The 23,937-nt window shown below is 38.1% G+C and overlaps 1 protein-coding gene across 1 annotated transcript in view; it reads left to right on the top strand.

The window, feature by feature from the left end:
* Nucleotides 1–23,937, top strand: part of LOC126249052 (organic cation transporter protein-like) — a 562,555-nt gene that overhangs the window by 497,670 nt on the left and 40,948 nt on the right. The window contains exons 7-11 of the mRNA XM_049950685.1: nucleotides 6,770–6,938; nucleotides 19,132–19,285; nucleotides 19,582–19,742; nucleotides 20,016–20,230; nucleotides 22,115–22,296. Of these exons, the coding sequence (XP_049806642.1) occupies nucleotides 6,770–6,938; nucleotides 19,132–19,285; nucleotides 19,582–19,742; nucleotides 20,016–20,230; nucleotides 22,115–22,296 (881 nt within the window). The remainder of the gene's footprint in view (nucleotides 1–6,769; nucleotides 6,939–19,131; nucleotides 19,286–19,581; nucleotides 19,743–20,015; nucleotides 20,231–22,114; nucleotides 22,297–23,937) is intronic.

Here is a 23,937-nt window from a genome sequence, read left to right on the forward strand (position 1 = left end):
TCAAATACCACACTGCTGCATTACTAAAAAATAATACCCATTGAAGCATCCAGCATGTAGGATTATTTGCAAAATTTGAAACTTGTATTTGAATAGACAGCCTATTCTTCAACACATTAATGCATCTAAATTTTTAAGTTTTTTCTTTAATGTTGATCATGAAAATTCCTTTCCTGAAATGTATAAAAATCAGAATGTCCTATGAGCAAAAAGTCAGCATTAAAAAATAAATACAATGGGCCATTTACTTTTGATACTGTACATTATGTATCTCACCATGACATACAGTCTCTATAGGTTGAACCTTCATACTGAGCAGGACGTAAATCCTATAATATTAGGAGGATAGTTGACAAGCCAAAAACTGAGTATTTTAGGAGACAGCTCAGATTTATGAACTGGAGGAATGTTTACATCGTAGTAGACATTAATGATAAACATACATATTTATTTTATATGTCTGAATTATATAATGTCCATCCCATATTTGCCACCAATAACATTGCTGTAATTTTCTATCAAATGCAAATTTTTACACAGTTGTCACATTTTTTGAACATTAACAGATATTGGGGACACTGTTGTTCTCCACGGGAACATACAATATATTCACCTTATGTGGAAGAATTTACCTTCATTCAATGTGACTAGATGTATGGGAAAAGTTCAGTCTTTGTTATATGGGACTTGCATTCACACATTTCTGTGGCAACTGCAATGTTGTTTTAGATTATATATCTATCAACCAGGAGCTGATGTGCTCGTTACAGGCAATACTGCAAAATATTGAAAGTTATACAGACAGCTCAGGAAATGTGTTACAAAAAGCAGATCGTCACATCAAGCAATAAAAAAATATAATGTAGGATATAGTGTGGGGGCAACTAGTAGAACCAGGCAGGATGAGCAGAAGGTGACTTTAAGAATAAATAACTTATTGGTAACAGAGATTTGGAGTGTGGCAATATTCTTATACACTCCTGGAAATTGAAATAAGAACACCGTGAATTCATTGTCCCAGGAAGGGGAAACTTTATTGACACATTCCTGGGGTCAGATACATCACATGATCACACTGACAGAACCACAGGCACATAGACACAGGCAACGGAGCATGCACAATGTCGGCACTAGTACAGTGTATATCCACCTTTCGCAGCAATGCAGGCTGCTATTCTCCCATGGAGACGATCGTAGAGATGCTGGATGTAGTCCTGTGGAACGGCTTGCCATGCCATTTCCACCTCGCGCCTCAGTTGGACCAGCGTTCGTGCTGGACGTGCAGACCGCGTGAGACGACGCTTCATCCAGTCCCAAACATGCTCAATGGGGGACAGATCCGGAGATCTTGCTGGCCAGGGTAGTTGACTTACACCTTCTAGAGCACGTTGGGTGGCACGGGATACATGCGGACGTGCATTGTCCTGTTGGAACAGCAAGTTCCCTTGCCGGCCTAGGAATGGTAGAACGATGGGTTCGATGACGGTTTGGATGTACCGTGCACTATTCAGTGTCCCCTCAACGATCACCAGTGGTGTACGGCCATTGTAGGAGATCGCTCCCTACACCATGATGCCGGGTGTTGGCCCTGTGTGCCTCGGTCGTATGCAGTCCTGATTGTGGCGCTCACCTGCACAGCGCCAAACACGCATACGACCATCATTGGCACCAAGGCAGAAGCGACTCTCATCGCTGAAGACGACACGTCTCCATTCGTCCCTCCATTCACGCCTGTCGCGACACCACTGGAGGCGGGCTGCACGATGTTGGGGCGTGAGCGGAAGACGGCCTAACGGTGTGCGGGACCGTAGCCCAGCTTCATGGAGACGGTTGCGAATGGTCCTCGCCGATACCCCAGGAGCAACAGTGTCCCTAATTTGCTGGGAAGTGGCGGTGCGGTCCCCTACGGCACTGCGTAGGATCCTACGGTCTTGGCGTGCATCCGTGCGTCGCTGCGGTCCGGTCCCAGGTCGACGGGCACGTGCACCTTCCGCCGACCACTGGCGACAACATCGATGTACTGTGGAGACCTCACGCCCCACGTGTTGAGCAATTCGGCGGTACGTCCACCCGGCCTCCCGCATGCCCACTATACGCCCTCGCTCAAAGTCCGTCAACTGCACATACGGTTCACGTCCACGCTGTCGCGGCATGCTACCAGTGTTAAAGACTGCGATGGAGCTCCGTATGCCACGGCAAACTGGCCGACACTGACGGCGGCGGTGCACAAATGCTGCGCAGCTAGCGCCATTCGACGGCCAACACCGCGGTTCCTGGTGTGTCCGCTGTGCCGTGCGTGTGATCATTGCTTGTACAGCCCTCTCGCAGTGTCCGGAGCAAGTATGGTGGGTCTGACACACCGGTGTCAATGTGTTCTTTTTTCCATTTCCAGGAGTGTATGTTGTTGATACACTGTGCCAGATTCAGTAAATAATAACCTCATACATCTTAGACCATCAAATCCAAAAAACTTCAGTGGTATGGGGTGACACTCATTTCACCAGAAGAAGTAATATCCATCATTAAACCTTTAAAATCAAAACATTTTACAGTTGGTTGAAATGATGAATTTTCGCCATAATGCAAGAAAGGAATAGGAAAACACACCAAATTTAATGTGATTTCACTTTCTCCAGTGTTCTCAAAAAATTTAGAACACTTTATTTGCAAGTGACTTCTTAACCATCTTATTACAATTAATGTATTTATCAAGTCACAGTTTGTACTTCTGAGGAGTTAGTGAGGAAGTTATTTGTGTATTAGTGCATAGTGAGCCATCAGTGGTGTTTCATTATGTCAATTGTTTTATACATTTAATATATTATTATAGAATTGCTTGAAACCAATTCAATACCAATAAACTTTGAAATAACCAACTATATGTTGTTTTGAGCCTGTAAGAGGTTTATGCCCAGCCTATGCATAAAATATAAGGACATGAAAACAGAATAGAATTATTCTGAAAGTTATAGGAATTATAGCTTCATAGTAATTTCAGTTCATTCATTCATTTATTTATTGGTCCATTTGATTCATTACATACTTAAACAGTACATTGAATATAGGACAAGTCAAAATTGCGAAAGGGGAAGAAACACAAACACAAACACAAACACAAACACAAACACAAACACAAACACAAACACAAACACAAACACACACACACACACACACACACACACACAGAGAGAGAGAGAGAGAGAGAGAGAGAGAGAGAGAGAGAGAGAGCATGACAAAATTAATTACAGATAACAATCGTAAATTACATATAAGTGACAAATATAGCTATTTGAATTTAACCATTATTACATAGTCATTGTTTACAAGGCTATTTTTGTCATTTAAAAATTCTTTTACAGAGTAAAAACATTTTTCCACTATAAATAACTTAGGATTGTTTTTTAAAAAAAATTATGTTGCTGCGATTTTAAATCACTGGGTAGGCTGTTATATAGCTGAACTGTTATCTGTGATACACTTTTTTGGTACAGTGCTGTTCTACACTGTGACATGTGGATATTATTTGTGTTTCTTGTGTTGTGAGTGTGTATATGCTTATTTTGTTGAAGATGTCCAGTTTGGTTTAAAAGATACTCATTTACGAACAGGATACACTCATATATGTAAAGGCTGGATGAAATGTGGTCTACATGTTTCCAGTTTTCTTAGGTTGCAGATAACCCTGATTGCTCTTTTCTGCATCCTAAAGATCTTTATGCTGGTCTCTGTATTTCCCCAGAAGATTAGCCCATATCGAAGTAGTGCATGGAAGTATGCATAATACGCCTGAATAACTGTTGACTTGCTTGCACTTTTATTTAACACACACAGAGCATAACAATCTTTTGAAAGTTTTTTCTCAAGTTCTTTCATATGACAGTCCCATTTTAAATTATCTTGAACCCATAGGCCTAGAACCTTAGTGTCAGTAACAGAGTTCAGTAACATATGTTCAAGGAATGGTACTGTAACAAACTTTTGCACATGTGGAGAAGAGTGGAAATTCATAAAGACAGTTTTTTCTTTATTTATTATTATTATTTTTTTTAAACCAGCTAGTAATTTGGGACATTACAATATCTATTGCTACTTCCAATGAGATTTTGCCAGCAGCTGTTATTAATATGCTGGTGTCACCAGCAAATAAGATTAGTTTTCTCAATTTAATAAAGTCATTTATATTGTCAATACAAAGGAGGAACAGTAGAGGTCCTAGGACAGAACCTTGCGGCACTCCATACTTTATTGTTGATTTACTGGAGACGTGTTGTTGTGATAATATTTCCTTGTACTGAAATGTCATCATGCCTTAAAACCACCACTTGCTGCCTGTTTTCTAGATAAGATCTTATCCACTGATTTGGGATTCCTCGGACACCTTTTTGATCTAATTTGTGAATGAGGAAGTCATGGTCAATTATGTCGAAAGCTTTTGAAAGGTCCACAAAGATACCAATAACATCTTTTCTGTCATTCACTGCTTTAAGCACAGCTTCTATGTACTCATACATTGCTGTTGTTGTAGACTTTGATTTACTGAATCCATGTTGATTTTCTGAGAGTAATGAATTAGTAGTCTATTGTAGAAAATTTTCTCAAATATTTTGGAGAAAACACAGAGTTGGGATACTGGATGATAATTATTTTACATTTTCAGAATCCCCCTTTTTGAACAGTGGATTTACTTTAGCTGTTTTTAGGCTATTCAGAAAGATTCCAGTTGATAAGGATATATATTAGAAGTTTTAATACATTATCAGATGACTTTTTAAAGACATAGTCTGGCACACCATCCAGTCCACATGAATATTTGTTTTTGAGTGAGCTTATTGTTTGTTTCACCTCTGTTTCCATGATTGTTTGAAGGAACATAGACCTAACACTAGCATTTAAATAATTTGGTAGGTATGTAGGTCCATTGTCATACTGATTTTCGATTAACTGCTTCGCTCTATTAGTAAAGTACATGTTAAACCTTTCAGCTACCTCTTTTGGATCTGAGTGTCAGTTATTTTCAATCTGAAGAGGATATTTTGTGAAGTTGACTGTTCTGTACCAGTTTCTGCACTAATAACCTTCCATACAGCTTTCATTTCATTGTTTGCATTTGAGATGTACTCATCATTTTTTCGTTTTTTGGCTTCTTTTATTACCTTGCTGAATATTTGGTTGTATTTTTTTACATTATTTCTGAGTTCTGGAGTAGTATTTCTGTGCTTGCTTAATAAAACAGTGAAGAATTTTTTTCTTTCTACTGGAAGTTATAATGCCTTTCGTTACCCAACATTTATCTTTTACTATCTTAATCCTCCTTTTTTTCATTAGAAATGCTATGTGAAAGTAGTGAAAATATACATTGTGGAAACTGTCGAACATGCTATTTACCTCAGTTTTACTAAAGACATAGCTCCATGTTTCCCTTGACAGCATAAAATTAAACACTCTAATGTTGTCATCACTGAAGTCTTTTGTTCAACTATTTTAGCTTTTGGTCCACACTCAGTGTCTGATTTCAGTGCAATAGACAGGAGCTAAGCTTCATGGTCACTGTAACCCATATTTATAACATTAGTGCTATAATTTAGGTCACATAGTCTTATAAAAACTTGGTCAACTGCAGTTTTACTGTCAGCAGTAATTCTAGTTGGGGAATTGACTGTGTGCTTAAAACTAAAACTGTTGACTATATTTAACATTTCATTTCTATGACTTGAATCTTCTAAAAAATCTACATTTACATCTCCACAAATAACCACTTTCTTTCTCTCACACTTTATAAAATTTAGCAGCCTTTCAAAATTTTTAATGAAAACTTCCCAGTCCCCAGACCTATATAGTATTACAACCAAAATATTAACATCTGTCAAATCAACAACACACAGCTCAATGGCTTTGTCTCTTGCCAAGCTTTGATAATTTGCTACTGCAGTAAATTTTAAATAATCTTTTACAAAAATAGCTGCTCCACCACATTTACTATTGCTTCTACAATAATAACTGGCAAGCTTGTAACCCGGAATCACAGTAGACATAATCTGGTCTTTGTCTAACCAGCGTTCAAGATTTATTAATTCAAACTGAAATAACTTATTTTCTAGAGATTGAACATTGTGGTGTAAGAGTTTTAACACATTAGTATACTTATTAGCAGATGTATTTACCCATGATTGACTGTTTATCTTGCAATTTCCCTTGTTCACTGTTTTTTGTGCGATATTTGAGTCCTTGTCATTTGATGTGAGTGCAGGTAACTCGGACACTGATGCAGTGGCCTTCAGCTTACATGTTGCTTGCTTCCTCTTGTTAATAAAAAATCCTTGTGGTGATTTGGCTGCTTTGTACCACATAACTGCTAAAATTCACAAACAAATTATTATTTCCATTGGAGATTTAGCTAGACATAGTTACATTATAATGAAAAAGGCTGATGTAGTTTGTTTAGTTTAATTCCAGAATTTCATATTGTACAATACTGAATGGTAAGTTATCGTGCTATGCTAAGGTTTTCAGCATCACAAAAAGTGCTTGCAGTGAGCATTAAAAAATGGCCTTTCAAAACCTCAACAGACAAACTGTTCTAATGCTAGAAGATCAATAAAAACCTGCAGATAGGCTTGGGTATATTAATCACTCTTTCTCAGTTCTTATATTCCCCAGTGAAGTTTATTATGGATGAAAATAACAACTCATTTTGTTCAATATTTCTAATTGGCACTTCAAATCTGATATGACAATGTAAATATATTTTAATCTTTATTTTCAAATGTAGGTATGGAGCTCATGGGACCAAAACGCAGAGCTGTGGCTGGTATAGTCATCAATGCATTTGACTCCTTGGGTCCAGCAATATTGGGTTTAGCGGCTTGGTGGCTGAAGGACTGGAAGAAACTAATTTTGGCACTTTATGTACCATCCCTTTTATTCATAGCCTATTATTGGTAAGTGTTTCAAGAGCTAGGAACAATCGTGCAACAATTTGTAGCAATAATAAAATTAAAACAACAATACTGCATGTTTGTAGTAAATTTTTTAATATTCCTAAAAGCTGCAGGTCTTCTGAGAATTGCCTTCTATCTGATGCATGTTACGGATTCCTATGGTACTTCCGTTGTACTTGAATTATGTTGTGATCAGATATTTTTATTTTTGCTTTAGTATTTAAATTTTGCTCTCTTGCACAAGTACAGCAAAAATCCATAAACGAAATGTTCATCTTATATTGAATTATTAATATAAGCTAATATTTGTAGTAATTAGCTAAATGTTTATTTTACTTATTATGATATTTCCACAGCTATTGAACACAAAATTTGCAACTTTGGACATTTCTTCACTAGACTTCAGCTGCTCCGGCTTAATGATTTAAATATATTTGTAAATTTTGTTATCAAGTTTATCCTCCCTCTAGCTCTTTGCAATAATAAATAATAAATTTCAGGATGAGCGTACAAATGATTTAAGACAGGGAGGGGGAGCAATTCATTTTCATGGTGAATGCCAAAATAGTTTTAAAGTTTCATGACAAATGGTTCTAGGCACATTTGCTAGACATTCCAGCTCTCTTCAAATTGATATTGAACTGATTATGTCTGTCTTGCAGTGTTCTTTAGGGAGACAGCTACCCCGATGTCCCCTCCCCTCCCCTCCCCATTCCTGCACCCCCTCCCCCCAACCAATCCTGCTGGGTATATTCATGAATTATGTGCTGAAATTAAATCATTGTTCACCATTAACTTTTCTCCAAGTTTCTATTCAAAAACTTTTTCATCACTTTTTCTGAGCTCTGCTGGGCTAAAATGTACAGTTTCATGACGATGTTGTAATTAAACGTGTATAGTGTGCCATATAGAACGGGAAATTATTTGAATATTTGATATAGTCTAACTATCAGTGGGTGTTCTTTCACTCTGGGATGTAGAGAGAATATTTCTAATCTTTCGGAAACATTATTACAGTGGGAGAAATGTGGGCTTAAAGGTATGCTGTTAATTGCTGGCACCAAATTACTACTGTTCTTCAAAACCTTTGTGTATTACTTGTTTACCAGTACACAGAGCACAACTATCACATGTGTTGATAGTCTCCAGCTTTTCTCCCTTTATATTGCATACAGATCTTTGTAAATGTCCACATGTAGATAATTTTTTCCTGCTGCATTGAATGCTACATATTTCCAGGCTTCATCAAAACAAATTATCCCTTTAAAAAGGTGGAGGGAGGGCTGGGCAGAGGGGGGAGGGGGGGCAGGGAGGGTGCATGAATCCACAGAATACAATGTCACTTGTGATAAGACTCCTACTGCTGAAGAAACTGCATGCCCTACTCAAGAATAATTCACTGAAAATCACAACTTTTGCTGGATCTGCACAACTTTTACTGGATACACATAAGTGAAATTGTAGGAACAAGCTGAGTGTGGTCATGCATAACCATTTATCTGTGACTGGCAGAACAATCTTTCATTTGCAATCCTGTTGACAAAAGTAGAAAATATTTCTTAAGCGTCCTTGTGGTGGTTGACATCACTATTGGTGGGTAGATCTGACCTGTAATAGAAGCAATATTTGGTTCCAGTATGTGAGCATCATCTAGGTGACAATTACTCGAAACTTTGAAGTGCCTGTCAGAAATAGTGTGTGTTGACTTGCGCTTTATGGCGATTACGCTGTGTAACTATTGACTATGTATGCAGCACAGAAGAAATCTTAATGGCTAATACAATGAGAAGTAACCATGCCACACATGTTACAGATGTAGCTAGGTGGTTGTGAAAATTTGTCTTCTGTGTTACCGATTAAACAAATAGAAACGCTTTTCATCTGCACAAAAATATCTTTATTATTTATTTATTTATTTATTTATTAACATCGAAGAGTGGCCCATCACCTTAGTAATAATAGTGGGTCATTCGCTACTACAAAAGACAATTTTCAGAGTTTTAGTACTTTCCTTGCTTTTGTATAATTAAATTGTTAATTAAAAAAGAAAAAAAACAAAAGATCCATGAAGTACAACTTGGGAATGGAATGGAAAAAAAAAACAAATTTGACTTTATTCTTAAGAAGAAAACAGTACATGAAAGGAAAGATTTAGATAGCAAAAGTGGTGCCTTTACCAAGCTATTTCGACTGGGAGGGCTTCAGTAACAACTTTGAGCCTGTGTCACCTGAATTAGCATATTTTATTCTACTATAGCTACTACTATATGTATGTTTATTGTGACATTAACTCTACATGGTTTGTGTGTAAGGTAGACAGTACTATTTGCTACTACAATTGCTTCCTCCACTTAACCATGACATAAGCAGGAGAGGTGCCTCGGGAGGTGACCTCCAGCCTCGTCTCCCTGAAGGGTGCTTCTTATCTGTTGTGCACCTGTATTTGTGTACTTACATCTTATTATACTGCATATGTATGATTATGCACAATTTTATGAAGTTCACATGTTTTACAGTTTGCATCTTATATCAAAAGTTACACACTTACATGATTGAAAATAATGATCCAAAGAGCTAAATAATTACTTGTTTTACTTGTACAAAGAGGAAATGTCATTTGTTTATTTCTATTAGTAACTTATTTCTAAATTCCATGTATGTATTACTTGTAGTATTGTTACCTGGGGCTGGAGAAGCCATCTTAAGGAGATATGGAAGTAAACTTGTCAATTGCTTTGTCTAGCAGTACTGTCTTCCATATACAATTAACATGCATATAAGTTTACATGTACTGAGCTGTTCATTTACATGTACATTCTTTTTTTCCTGCAAGGGAACAAGGGGATGAAAAGCCTGATAACTAGGAAGTCATAATGCAAATTTTGTTTACTTTACTGGTCCATAAGGTGGCCCTGTTATATTGTATTTACTTTGTCCCACGAGAGAACGTGCTGTGAATCAGTGACAGACCCCTCATTACTCAGTACTATTCAGAGAAGTACAATACAATGGAGCAGTACCAGTACAGTTTTGCAGAACTCACTGACATGTACCTTGTGTACGGGGAAGTACGTTACATTGCTGTTGCTGCGGAAAGGCTGTATAGGGAATGATTTCCTAACAGGCATCATCCGTCATCACGAGTGTTTATTTCTCTCAACCGATGAATGCGGGAGACTGGTTCATTGTAAAAAAGAAACGAGGGACCTGGTAACGTGAGGACTGCTCACACACCTGCTTTTGAAGAGCACTAGCACTCAGTCTTCAGTCCACAACTGGCCCATCGGGACCATACAACCACCTTGTCGTCCTCAGCCGAGGAAATGGATAGGAGGGGCATGTGGTCAGGACATCAATCTCCCGGTTGTGATGATGGTTTTCTTTGACCGGTGCTGCCACTATTCGGTCGAGTAATTCCTCAATTGTCATCACGAGGCTGTGTGCACCCCAAAAAATGGCAACAGCGCATGGCAGCATGGATGGTCACCCATCCCAGTGCCAGGTATGCCAGACAGTGCTTAACTTTGGTAACCTGACGGGAACCAGTGTCTCCACTGCAGCAAGACCATTGCCTGATTTTGAAGAGGAGGTGCTGGAACACATTGCAGCAGACCCCACTGGAAGTACTTATCGCATTGCATGTGAAGTGGGTGCTGTACATACTAGCATGTGCCGAGTACTCCACGAACAACAATTACACCCATATCACCCACAAAAAGTCCATGCAGTGCTTGTGACTGATTTGCACCAAGAGTCGCATTGTGTCAGTGGTTGCTCCGATAATGGATTCATTGACCAGATTTCCTCTAAATCATACTGTTTACTGACAAGAACTCATTTAATGACGATGGTATTTTGAACAGCAGGGATAGCCATGTGTGGGATGAGGAAAGCCATCACACTATCAAGAACATTTTGCTGCGAATATCTAGGCCGACATTGTAGGTGACAATCTCATTTGGCCATATCTTCTACCTGTTCATCTGAATGGCCACCTGTACTTGAGGTTTGTGCAGAGAGCTCCATCTGAGTTGTTGGAGAACGTACTCTTGGCTGTTTGTAAGAGGACGTGGATACAAGATGATGTTGCACCACCTCATTTCAGTGTGGATGTCCGTAACCATCTCAGCACTGTATTTCCTGGTCACTGGAGTGGAAAGGGAGGTTCTATTCCATGGCCTGCAAAGTCACCTGACCTGAATCCTCTTCTTTATTTCCTATGGGGATATCTAAATTTACTTGTGTTTGAGACCCCAGTGGATAAACATATGAAATTAGTTACCAGAATTGTGGCTGCCTGTGATGTGATTCAGAACATACCAAGGATATCTGTGAGGGTGCATCAGAATCTTGTTCGCTGATGTCACGCTTGCATTGAGGTTGATGACTATCAGTTTCAGCACATTTTCTAAGATACAGTACAAATGGTACCTTCATTGTGTCGAAGATGGAATTTGCAGTTAACTGTAACTAATGTAAATAAAAAAGTACACAGTAATCTGATTTTATTCCTTTTATCTCCTTAAGCTGGCTTCTCCAACCCCAGGATCCCTGCCTCAAATTGTTCAGAGGAGGATCCTCTATGTGTGCCACATTTGAGTGATATGTGTTTGGGGGATCCATGTTGCCCATGTTAACACATATCATGTTGGCTAAGGCCAAAGCAATGCAGGTGTGTAGGGTAAGGGCCATGGCCCCTCAGGAAATGTACCATACCACAACTTGGGTTAATGTAATGACAGCCCAACCTCCTCCTTCAGTTCACTCAAATAGAAGGTACCATATTCAACAATCAACAGTGCAGTATCTGTAAGCACACTGAGTGCCAACCCAAGATAAGTAGACTTGTAGCAAAGCAGGATGGCTAGAGCATTGTGACAGGTCTTTGCCTCACATGAAAGACTGCTTTACAGTTAATTTCTGAAATATCAGTGGAGCAAGTCAGTACCTAATACCAATCACCAACTGATCACTTAATTTATTTATTTATTCTCTGCCCATGTGCTCTAGCTGATAATTTTCAGCTGAGAGCTTAGTGTGCATTATTTTAAAATAAATGTTCATAAAAGGAAACAGGGTTACATTTTGCAGGTACATGCAAGCTATTACATATTTTCTATTACAACTTAACAGCTAATATTTAATTTCATATTTAATACTCACTCCTGTAGTACATACATTTCTCTGTATGACATACTTTTAAACAATTTTTAAACAAACATATTTGCTTTACTTCCTTAACTGACTTTGATAGTTTGTTGAAAAAAAACCTTTTGCTTGCTTAATTGGGAGCACTCTTTGCCAGTTTGAGATTTCTCTGTCTTGTGTAATACTTTTCCATTCCTCTAGTTGCTTCGTCATGCTTTTCTTTAATATTTTGATATACACACAGTGACTGCACTATCATAATATTATGGAGTACAAACGTTTTTCTACAAGTTTGCTTAGGTGGAATTCTTGCTATACATCTTGCTGCTCTTTTCTGAATTTTGAATATTCTTTTAAGTAGCTAATTTGGGCACTTGCCCATGTGTGAATTGAGAAGGGTAGATGTGGGAACACAACTACATAGTACATTGTCCTGAGAAATTTATCATACCCAACTTCTGCTGTTCTGTGCCTGAGGAAAATCTGCATCTTTTTGGATAATACTTCTATGTGCTCCCCACCCCTCCCCCCAAATTCAGTAGGAAACCTTCAAGAGACATTATTAAGGTTTTAATACAGTATTTATGTGGGAGTTTGATTAATGCACAAGAAATATAAATATAGACACAGAAAAAGATATTTCCCCCAAGGAAAAAGAGTAGAGTGTTTTGATCCAGCGTGTCTTCCTAGTCAGTCTGTCAATATGCAATTATACAAGGAAAATGTCTGCATCAGTATCCTCCTTCATATGAAGTTCATGCCAAACTGCTCACATATTTCTTTCCTTCTAAATAATTCAAAGGTGTCTTACATACATTGCCAATAGTGATGAGATACATCACCAAATGCAATAGTTTTAGAGTCATATTTTACTCTGAAAAATGAATTTTCCTGATCACCACAATAACTTGGTGCTAAGGGTTATCTATCAATGACAAAAATATTTAATTTGTGATAGAAAACATAGGAACAGTATTCACTTATAAATTATCACTAACTGCCCCTTTTCTTAATGAACTTATTAGAGACAGAGCACCAGCTCATTTTTGACAAGAAAATGGAAAGGAACTAACAGTGACTTTGTTGTGGAAACCACTCTGATATTATTTTAAAGTGTTTCGATGAATTGCAATAAACTTCTCAGGTTTGTTAAACAAGTGTATGCAAACAGGTCCTTTCATTACAGGACCTCAGTTCTTAGATACCATCTGAACTGCTTCACCAAAAGAAATATAATTCACTGACAGGTTAATACAGTAAAGCAGCAATAGTATTTTGACTAAGTAATTGTAATTGCTGAAGATCTATGATATGCTGGTCAGATAATCTCTGAATTTCACTAGCAACAGCAGTTCTCCTTATTTCACTTATTTTACTTTATTTTGATTCAGTTGAATCCCTGTGTGTGTTTCAGTTCCATAATGAGGGAACCAGCTTTCATTCCCTGTCACATCACTCATCTAAACACTGTCACCTCCATTTTGAAATCTGTGAAAAAGACTTTGGTTGAAGGTTCTTCTCTCAACTTTGTGGTCTTCAGTCAATAAGCACTGGACCCAGTGGGTACAATCTTTTTGATAACCCAAGCTTTCCTTCTTGTGGACCAGACTCATCTTTGAAGTGTCTCATCAACCTTCTACCATTGCTGGAGCCCATACACACATCCCCAATATTGAAATTGAACTCTGGGATGAATGTCAGCAGCACATTTTTCCTCTATAACAACAAATTCCATGAGGACATACTGTCAAAATGAAAAATTGAAATTCATCATTTTGGAAATATGAACTGTAGTCCTGTGATAGAAGGTGATGCTTTCATGTGTCCACACACAATGGAAAATCTTTTGACTATGGTTATGGATTTGTTTTTAGTACATTGTCAGAATTACTGTTGTAACAAAGGGCGGCTCTTGACTGGCTGTTGTTGTTGTCTTTAGTCCAAAGACTGATCTGATGCAGCTCTCCACTGTATTCTATCCTGCACAAGCCTCATCATCTCCAAAAAACGACCACAACCTCCATGCACTTGAACCTGCTTACTGCATCATCCTTTACCTCCCTGTACAATTTTTACTACCCACATTTCCCTCCAATAATTAACTGATGAATTCTTGATATCTCAGAATGTGTCCTGTTGGCCGATCCCATCTTTCAGTCATTATGCCACAAATTTCTTTTCGCCACAATTACATTCAGTACTTCTTCATTAGTTACACAATCTACCCATCTATTCTTCAGCATTCTTCTTTAACACCACATTTCAAAACCTTCTATTCTCTTCTTTATGCTGCTTATTGCCCATGTTTCACTTCGCTGCAAGGCTACACTCCAGGCTATGAGGGTCGTTCACTAAGTAATGCCCCACATTTTCTTTAAAAAGCCATTAATATACATAGACAAATGTCCTTGTTGGTGCTTCACATTTGATGTTTGTTCTGTGTGCTGGTGAAGTTTCGAACTGTTCTTGCAAATGGCAGAGCCATAGTACAGCATGAAAATGGTGTCTGCATACAACTCACGTTACAAGCAGCATGCTATTATTGAATTCTTGTGTGCAGAAAAAGAAACTGTGGTGAACATCTATAAACATTTGTGTGTGGAGTATGGTGATTCTACAGTTGATAGGATTACAGTTGCTTGATGGGCAAAGAAAGTTACAGCTTCAGAAAATGCAGAAACAGAGCTCCATGATCAGCCATGCTTGGGACATCCTGTCACAGCCACTGCTCCGTACATGCTAATCGTGTGGATGCCATTACTCATGCCAACTGGTGCATCACAAATTGACAATTGGCTCTACAGTTGTTGGTCAGCATTGGAAGTGCATCTGCAATAATAGACACTCTCAGATATTCAAAGAGGTGCTCACGATGGGTTCTACGACTGCTCACAGTGGGCCCCAAGATTCAAAGAAAGGCCATTTCATCTAAAACATTGGAGCATTTTGACAACATGGGGAAAACTCTCTGAAGATGATGAGAGTGTCAGTCACACAGTGAAACCATGGCTACGCTTACAGGACAAGAGCTTTTACTAGCAGGGAATACATTCTCTTCCTCAATGTTGATGTACGACCATAGAACGTGATGGAGACTGTAGAAAAACGGGACAAGACATGTTGTTGTATATCATCGCCAAATTCTCACTCTTCTACATGTACATCTACACGGTTACTCTGCAGTTCAGCCTTAAGTGCCTGGCAGAGGGTTCATCAAACCATTTTTATGCTACTTCTCCACCATTCCACTTTCGAATGGTGGATGGGAAAAAGGAACACCTAAATCTTTCTGTTCGAGCACTGATTTCTCTTATTTTATTATGATGATCATTTCTTCCTATGTAAGTGGGTGTCAACAAAATATTTTCACATTCGGAAGAGAAAGTTGGTGATTGAAATTTCGTAAATAGATCTCGCTGTAAAGAAAAGCACCTTTGTTTCAGTGACTGCCATTCCAACTCGCATACCATAGCAGTGACACTCTCACCCCTATTGCACCATAACACGAAATGAGCTGCCCTTCTTTGCACTTTTTTGATGTCCTCCGTCAATCCTACCTGGTAATGATCCAACACCGTGCAGCAATATTCCAACAGAGGATGGACAAGTGTAATGTAGGCAGTCTCTTAACAATAAATATGTTCTGAGGAAAAAAAACTGTGGGGCATTACTTATTGAATGACCCTCATGCCTTCAGAAGACTTCTTAACACATACATCTGCATTGAATGTTAACAAAGCCCTCCTCTCCAGAAATTCTTTCCATGCTATAGTCAGTCTGTGTTTTATATCCTCTCAACTTTGTCAATCACTGATTATTTTACTGTCTAAACAGCAAAACCCTTCTACTACTTTCAGTGCCTCATTTCCTAACTCAATACTCTCAGAATAAACAGATTTAATATGATTACAGGTCATCACCCTTGAGTTGCTTCTGTTGATGTTCATCTTATCACTACACTATCCATTCCATTCCGTTCAAATGCTCTTTCAAGTTTTTTACTGTCTCTGAAAGAATTATGATGTCATCAGCAAATCTCTAAGATTTTATTTCTTCTCTGTGAACTTAAATTACTGTTCCAAGTTTCTCCTTGGTTTCTGATATTGTTTGCTAACTGTAGAGATTCAATAACACTGGACACAGGCTACAACCCTGGCTCACTCCCTTCTCAACCACCGTGTCCCTTTCATGCCCTTTACCTCTCATAACTCCCATCTGGTTTCCTTACAAGTTGTATATAAACTTTTGCTCCATGTATTTTAACCTTGCTGGTTTTAGAATTTCAAAGAGTGTGTTTCAGTCAACAAAGTCAAAATCTTTATCCAAATCTACCCATACTGTAAATTTAGGTTTGCCTTTAACATATCTTCTAAGACAAGACATAGGGTCAGAATTCCTCACATGTTTCAACATTTCTCCAGAAACCAAACTCATGTTCCCCAAGGTCAGCTTCTACCAGTTTTTCCATTCTTATGTTAATAATTTGTGTTAGTGTTTTGCAAACATGACTTATTAAACTGATAGTTTGGTAATATTCACATCTGTCAGCACCTACTTTCTTTGGTATTGGAATTATTTCATTCTTTTTTACATCTGTAGGTATTTTACCTGTCTCATACATCTTGCACATTGGGTTGAATAGTCTTCTCATGGCTGACTCCCAGAGGTATACGTAGTTCTGACTGAATGTCTTTTACTTGCTGGATCTCGTGGCAACTTGGGTCTTTAAGTGCTCTGTCAAATATCTCCCCTCTCATATACTACTTCTTCCCTTTCTATAATATTGTCTTCATTTTCATTTCCCTTGTACAGGCCCTCTACATATTCCTCCCACCTATCAGCTTCTCCTTCTTCACTTAGTATTGGTTTTTCATTTCAACTCTTGGTGTTCTTACAGATACTTTTCTTTTCTCCAAGGGTCTCATTAATTTTCTTATAGGCAGTATCTACTTTTCTTCTAGTTACACATGCTCCTATAGATTTGCATCTTCCTCTAGCCATTCCTGCTTAACCATTTTGTGTTTTCTGTCAGTGTCAATTTTTTAGATCTATGTATTCCCTTTCACCTGGTTTATTTGCTGCATTTTCACATTTTCTCCTTTCATCAATTAAGTTCAATATCTCCTGTGATATTCAAGGGTACCTACTAGGCCTTGTCTTTTTACCGATTTGATCCTCTGCTACCTTCACTATTTCATCTCTCAAAGCTACCCATTTGTCTTCTGCCATATTCCTTCCCCCTGTTTCAATTAACTGCTACCTACACTGAGGTGACAAAACTCATGAGATATCTAATAATATCATGTGAGACCTCCTTTTTCCCAGTGTAGTGCAGCAATTTGAAGTGGCATGGACTCAAGTCATTGGACATCCCCTGCAGAAATATTGAGCCATGTTGTTTTTGTAGCCATCCATAACTGTGAAAGTGTTACTGATGCAGGATTTTGTGCACAAACTGACTTCTCGATTATAACCCATAAATGTTCAATGGGATTCATGGTGGCCAAACCATTCACTCGAATTGTCCAGAATGTTGTTCAAACTAATTGTGAACAATTGTGTGCTGGTGACATGACATCATTGTTTGGGAACATGAAGTCCCTAAATGGCTGCAAATGCTCTCCAAGTAGCCAAACATAACCATTTCCAGACAATGATCTGGACCAGAGGAGTCAGTCCATTCCATGTAAACACAGCCCACACCATTATAGAGCTACAACCAGCTGCACAGTGCCTTGTTGTCAGCCTGAGTTTTTGTGCCACACTCGTACCCTACTATCAGCTCTTACCGACTGAAATCGGGATTCATCTGACCAGGATCCATTTTTCCTGTCATCTAGTCCAACCCATTAGGTCACAAGCTCAGGAGAGGCTGGTTAACAAAGGCACTAATGTCGGTCATCTGCTGCCCTAGCTCGTTAATACCAAATTTCACCGCACTTTCCTAATGGATGCATTTGTCGTACATCTCACTTTGATTGCTGTGGTTATTTCATACAGTTTTGCTTCTCTGTTAGCACTGGCAGCTCCGTGCAAACACCACTGCTCTGTCATTAAGTGAAGGCCGTCAGCTATTGCATTGCCCATAGTGAGAGGTAATGCTGGAAATTTGGTATTCTCAACACACTCTAGACACTGTGGATTTCAGAATATTGAATTCCATAACTATTTCCAAAATGAGATATCCCATGTGTCTAGCTCCAACTATCATTCCACATTCAAAGTATGCTAATTTCCTTCATGAGGCCATAATTACATCAGAAACATTTTCACATGAATCATCTGAGTACAAATGACAGCTCCACCAATGCACTGCCATTTCATATCTTGTGTATCTGATACCACAGCCAGTGTGTTTGTGCATATTGCTATCCCAAGACTTTTTCACCTCAATGTAATTCTCCCTTCGAAGCTCTCAACAATCTCTGGTTCTTTCTTCTTATTTGGGTCCCATCTCCTTAATTTAATTCCATTTAACAATTTCTTCAGTTTTGATTTGCAGTTCACAACCAATAAATTATGATCAGAGTCCACATCATCCCCTGGGGATGTCTTGCAGTTTAAAATCCGGTTCCAAAGTCTCTGTCTTACCAGTCTGAAACCTTCCAGTGTTTCCAGGTGTCTACAATATACATAATCTTCTTTCGTGATTCTTAAAGCAAATGTCAACAGTGATTAAACTGTGCTCTGTGCAAAATTTTATTAGGTGGCCCCCTCTTTCATTCATCTGGGTAGTCTCACCATTATATTAATAATTCTGTTGAAGGAGCTGTCATGGCTTTCATTTGAACTGATTTGGGGAAACAATGATAAAGCTCAAGTAGGACAGCCAAATGAGGATTTTAACCCTGTTCCTCCTAAATATGAGACCAACACTTTATACACTGAGCAACTTCATTCTACAACACACCACACCATACTCAAATTGTGATATATTCTTCACTTTCTGTGTCTTTCAGATGTTGTTTATAATTAATGATAGACAGTCTTTCAGCTCATTGACAAAGACTAGGTTGACAACTCTCACCATTCATCATTTGAAAAGGTTGTTGCAGGAATCTGTCCGCTGGCTGATGGCACAAGGAAGAATGAAGGAAGCTGGAGACATTGTGAAGGCTGCAGCAAAAACTAATGGTGTTATTTTATCTGAAGGTGCACTCAAGAAATTTGATGTCGCTCAAAAGCCACAGCGTAAAGAGGTGATTTTCTCATCATCATTCTCATTATGTGCATGTGGTTCTCTGACTGCAAGAGTTGAAATTTTGCTGAATATCTGTGCTGCTTCATTCAAGAATGTTGTGGACTATAAACAGTAATTACTTCTATCATGATGGCAAATTAATGTGTGTTGCTGAATGACTGTAACCTGATAACGATTTTTCGGGGTATGGTATCGCAGATAGAAGTAAATACTTTGAAGCTGGTGTGATCAGGGAAACCACATGCACTCGTTTCCATGTTAATGCAAACATTTGCTATATTGTCTTGTTAAAAGTGTTCACATATGCTTGTTGCAGAAGGTGAAGGTGATGGACAAATACACGTTTGCTGTGAAGAGAGAGAACTTCCGTCGACACCTTCCCTACAGACAGCTGTGTTACAGGTCTTCCGATCACATGTACTTCTCCCCAGGCTTCTCAACTGCTGTTACTGCTGGTTTGTTTTCCTAACTCCGCTGTAAATATTCATGTCCTTTTATAATTTGAATGTTTCTTAACTTAGTCAATCTCTTAACTAAAGTGAATAACAACCATTACTTCACTTGATTTCCTCGCTTCATTCATTTCATGTTGTATATTTTTGCATCTCACTGTCAGCAACATCATACAGACAATGAAATTTACTGTTGACTATTTCTACTACGTTAATAGTCTTGAGACTAAAAGAGTGATTAATGCATTTAAGTTCCCTTGTCTATTAATTTTTCAGGATTACAAATACTTTTGTCTATACTGGTCTGTCTTTGAACTCGGTGTCATTGGCTGGAAATAAATATGAGAATTTTGTGCTGTCAAGCCTTGTGGAGCAGCCTGCTTGCATCCTGACATACTTTATGATGGATAGTATAGGCCGTAAAGCAACACTCTGCAGTACTCTTGTATTCAGTGGAACAGCTTGTTTTGCTTGCTTGTTAGTGCCAAATGGTGAGTCCTGAACATAAGTTTATACATACAGATTTTACAGCTCTTTTTTAACCTTTGCCAATTTCACAGATGAAAAATAATGCTAGATAAAAACATAAAACTGGCTTTTTATATTTTTGTAAAAAGAAGTATGAGATCCTCAGAATGTTTATGATCAGTTTTAACTGGGCAGAAGTATTAAAAATAAGGGTAAGCTATAATATAGATAAAAACCACACTAGGATAAAGACCTCTGAATCTTACTTTTTTGAAAGCATAGTCTCATTCACTGTAACTAGTGAGGACAAAAAATGAGGAGATAGGTCCAGATGACAAAGGGCATGTAGGTCAGCCAGAGCTTGATAGATCATTGCAAGTAAATAGGTGGGTGGGTGAGAAAGTAGGTAGGTTGTGGGAGGTTAGTTACTGGCTGAGAGGTATAGGCATCATGTGCACTGGATATGAATGTGGCACATGTGACCTCATTCCAGTTGCAAGCAAGTGGAGTTGTGCACAGAAGAACTGTGACATGGAGGCATAGATTGGGAGCAGGAGATAAAACAGAGGAAGTTGGAGAGAGGGTCAGTCACTGTCATTACAATTGCAGTGCTTATCTTTCTGTCTCCAAATATCACTATCCTCAATTTTGTTTATCATGTTGAATTTATGTGCAATTAAGTATTTCTTTGAGTTAAAGGAATCAGAAGTGGTCATGTGTCCATCTATAATTGTCATTTTCACCTGGATATCATATTATGATGCTGACATTTTCATTACACACTCTTAATGAAACCTGCTTTGTCAGTTTAGTTCAGTTAATAAAATAAATGTATGCTGCAGTGTTTTAAGATGAGAGCAGGAAGGATTGATATCGCTCACAGAAAACAAATAAAAATCAAATCTGTAATTGGCTATTCCAAACACATTTCAGCAAAGAAAGTTTCTTAGTTTATTTAGAAATGTAAATGGCAGTATGAAGCTGAGTGTGAAATAGTTGAAAACAGACACACGCAGCACATTTGAGAACTGCCATTCTTTCTCAAACATACTAAATAGTCTATCCAAAGACTTAATGATTGATTTCTCCCTTGCTCCTCATTGTAGTTTCCACCTGCTTCTCCAGTATTAGTTTGAGAGTTAAGGCAGTGAGATGAGAAAGTGCAGCAGTAGGCCATGGACATAGTACAATAGCATATTTTGTTCTTTCTCCTCATTTTAAAAAGCTGCCACATTATTCATATGATATCTGTAATTGTGTGCTCAATGTTGGCAATACAGCTATATACATTGAATAATCCTAATTGATGCTGTTTCCATCTTGTTCCCACATTATTCTGAAGATTTGAAAATAATTTCATTTACTGTCACACAAGTATTAAGTTCTGGAAACACTCTGTACACGTGAACTTTCTGACAGTGTATTGTGGTGCACAATCAGTGTGAAATTAGATTTATATTTTGTAACTGGATGGATGAGACAGCGTACAAGTTGGAGGAAAGCAAAGGGATACAAACTCGATTAGGACTGTGTCTGGCACTATGCATAATCAAACCAACTTTCTGGCTGATAATGTTTTATTTGTGTGTGTAGACATGGTGTGAGCAATTTATTTTTAGACTTACTGCTATAAGTAATTTTGTCTTTCTTCTATTTTAACATGATTGTAAACTGTTCTTGAATTTCCTGATGTTAAAAGTGCATTTTGCCAGGAATTTTGAGTATTCTTGGCCTCTAGGCTGTCTGCTTGAAGTAAATGTTTTGGCCATCCAGTCTTATCTGCTGCAGGCTTTCTTTCTTGCCTTCATATTGCAAATTATTACATAAAGTGTGGTTAATATGTGACAAAGTAATTAATCATAAATTTCAATTCACTCACTGAAAAGAGTTAACTCTTTATGTTTCAGATCTGACTTGGGTTACAACAATGCTGTTTATGATGGCAAAGTTTGCCATAACTGTGTCATTCTGTGCACTTTATTCCTTCACAGCTGAAATATTTCCAACTCAACTGCGGAACTCTTTACTTGGTACATGTTCTATGATTGGTCGTCTTGGGTCACTAGCAGCAACACAGACTTCAACACTGGTAAGAAATATAGTCAGTTCTCTTCCGTTCATTTTCCTGTTTCTGCAGTAAAATATTTAATAAATAAAGTCCATGTTTCTGCTAGAAAAAAAACTTAGCAGATAATAACTTTGATGTCAACAAGAAATTAAACTCTAAACTTCTGTCTTCCTCTCACTATATTGTATGTACATTTTTCTTTGTATCTCTGAAACTTAAAAAAAAAGAGCTGAATGGAATACAGCTAATGGAAGGAATAAAGATAACAACTCACCATAAGTTTAGGCATTGGCTTGAAACTGTTGCTCTACTTGTAACTGTTAGGGAGTTAGATACGTATACAAGTAGGAAGGTGGCTGAGGGAAGTATTCTGCACTAAGGGGGGGGGGGGGATACTTTACAAATGTTGCTGGATTTTTCCCTCTATGTGCTGTCATCTTAACACTAGGAAGACAATAAGTTGCTGCACATGCATGACACAGTTGTTACTTGGTTAATTTCCATCATTCCAATGTAAATGCTGTGCGCCCAGTAAGCAAAGTACTACAGCTTTTGAAGAAAATACATTTGTCTGCCACTATGACAGAATCATCGCAGACACCAGCAAATAGAAAACATTTGGAAATTAATGGACGAACCAAGACAACAGTGCTAAGAAAAAAAATGGTTCAAATGGCTCTGAGCACTATGGGACTTAACATCTTAGGATCAGTGCTAAGATAAAATTTTAACAGCAGCTCATACGAACAAAAATTGGAGATGACAAACTGTAATGAAGTGTACATGTACCACTATTTTACCTGTGCTCGTATCAGTTCAATGGGGCTGTAATGGCCATTGTACAGTAGTAATCTAGTAACATGGTGCCCACATCATTTTGTTATCTTGTCTGTTTCACAAGGACAGTTGGCAAGTTTGCGGATATTGACAGCTGCAACTTTAGTCATGTCTGACAAGGTGTGGTAGATCTCATTGCATGGTAACCAGTTAATAATATGAGGTTTCCAGGGTGCATAGCAGGAGCTTTGTTGGTTTCTACTAAGTGAATGCTAGCTTGTCCATCACAGTAGTCAAACTTAGGGGAGGTATGGTTATAATTGGTTTAAAAAAAAATTCACAACTGTGCACATCTTATTACAGTAGTTACCTCACAAGCTTACTGTGAGGACACACCCCAAACCCCTCTTAAAATTTTCAGACTGCCAAGCCTATCGTTTATTTTTATCACACTGATCATGTATGGTTCTGGCTGACATATATTTTGGCAGTGTAAGACCCAAGATGTTTCACTGTCTCAAATCTCTTGCATTATTTTTTGTAGGTGCAAGATCACTCCTCTCCATAAGTAATTTTCTTGAATCAATCATCTCAAGATGATTGAAGCAATTAGCCTCTAATATTTGTAATGTCTTGCATTGACTGCCATTAGTAACCACAGCCTCTTCCAAATGCAGAACTAAGATTTATGCAGCTATGTATTCAGCTTTAGAATTGATATCAAATATTGTGCATTGGAAAATGTTTTAGTAAAATTGACTAAGTTGACCACTTTCCCCTTACAATTTCATCACTTTTGTGGTGTTTTAAAAAATCTTTTCCACTAGCTTTAATAATACATGTTCCATTAGGTGGATATCTACTGCATGGTTTTCGGCCTATACC

Source organism: Schistocerca nitens, chromosome 3, assembly GCF_023898315.1.
Source record: "Schistocerca nitens isolate TAMUIC-IGC-003100 chromosome 3, iqSchNite1.1, whole genome shotgun sequence".
Taxonomy (NCBI): Eukaryota; Metazoa; Arthropoda; class Insecta; order Orthoptera; family Acrididae; genus Schistocerca; species Schistocerca nitens.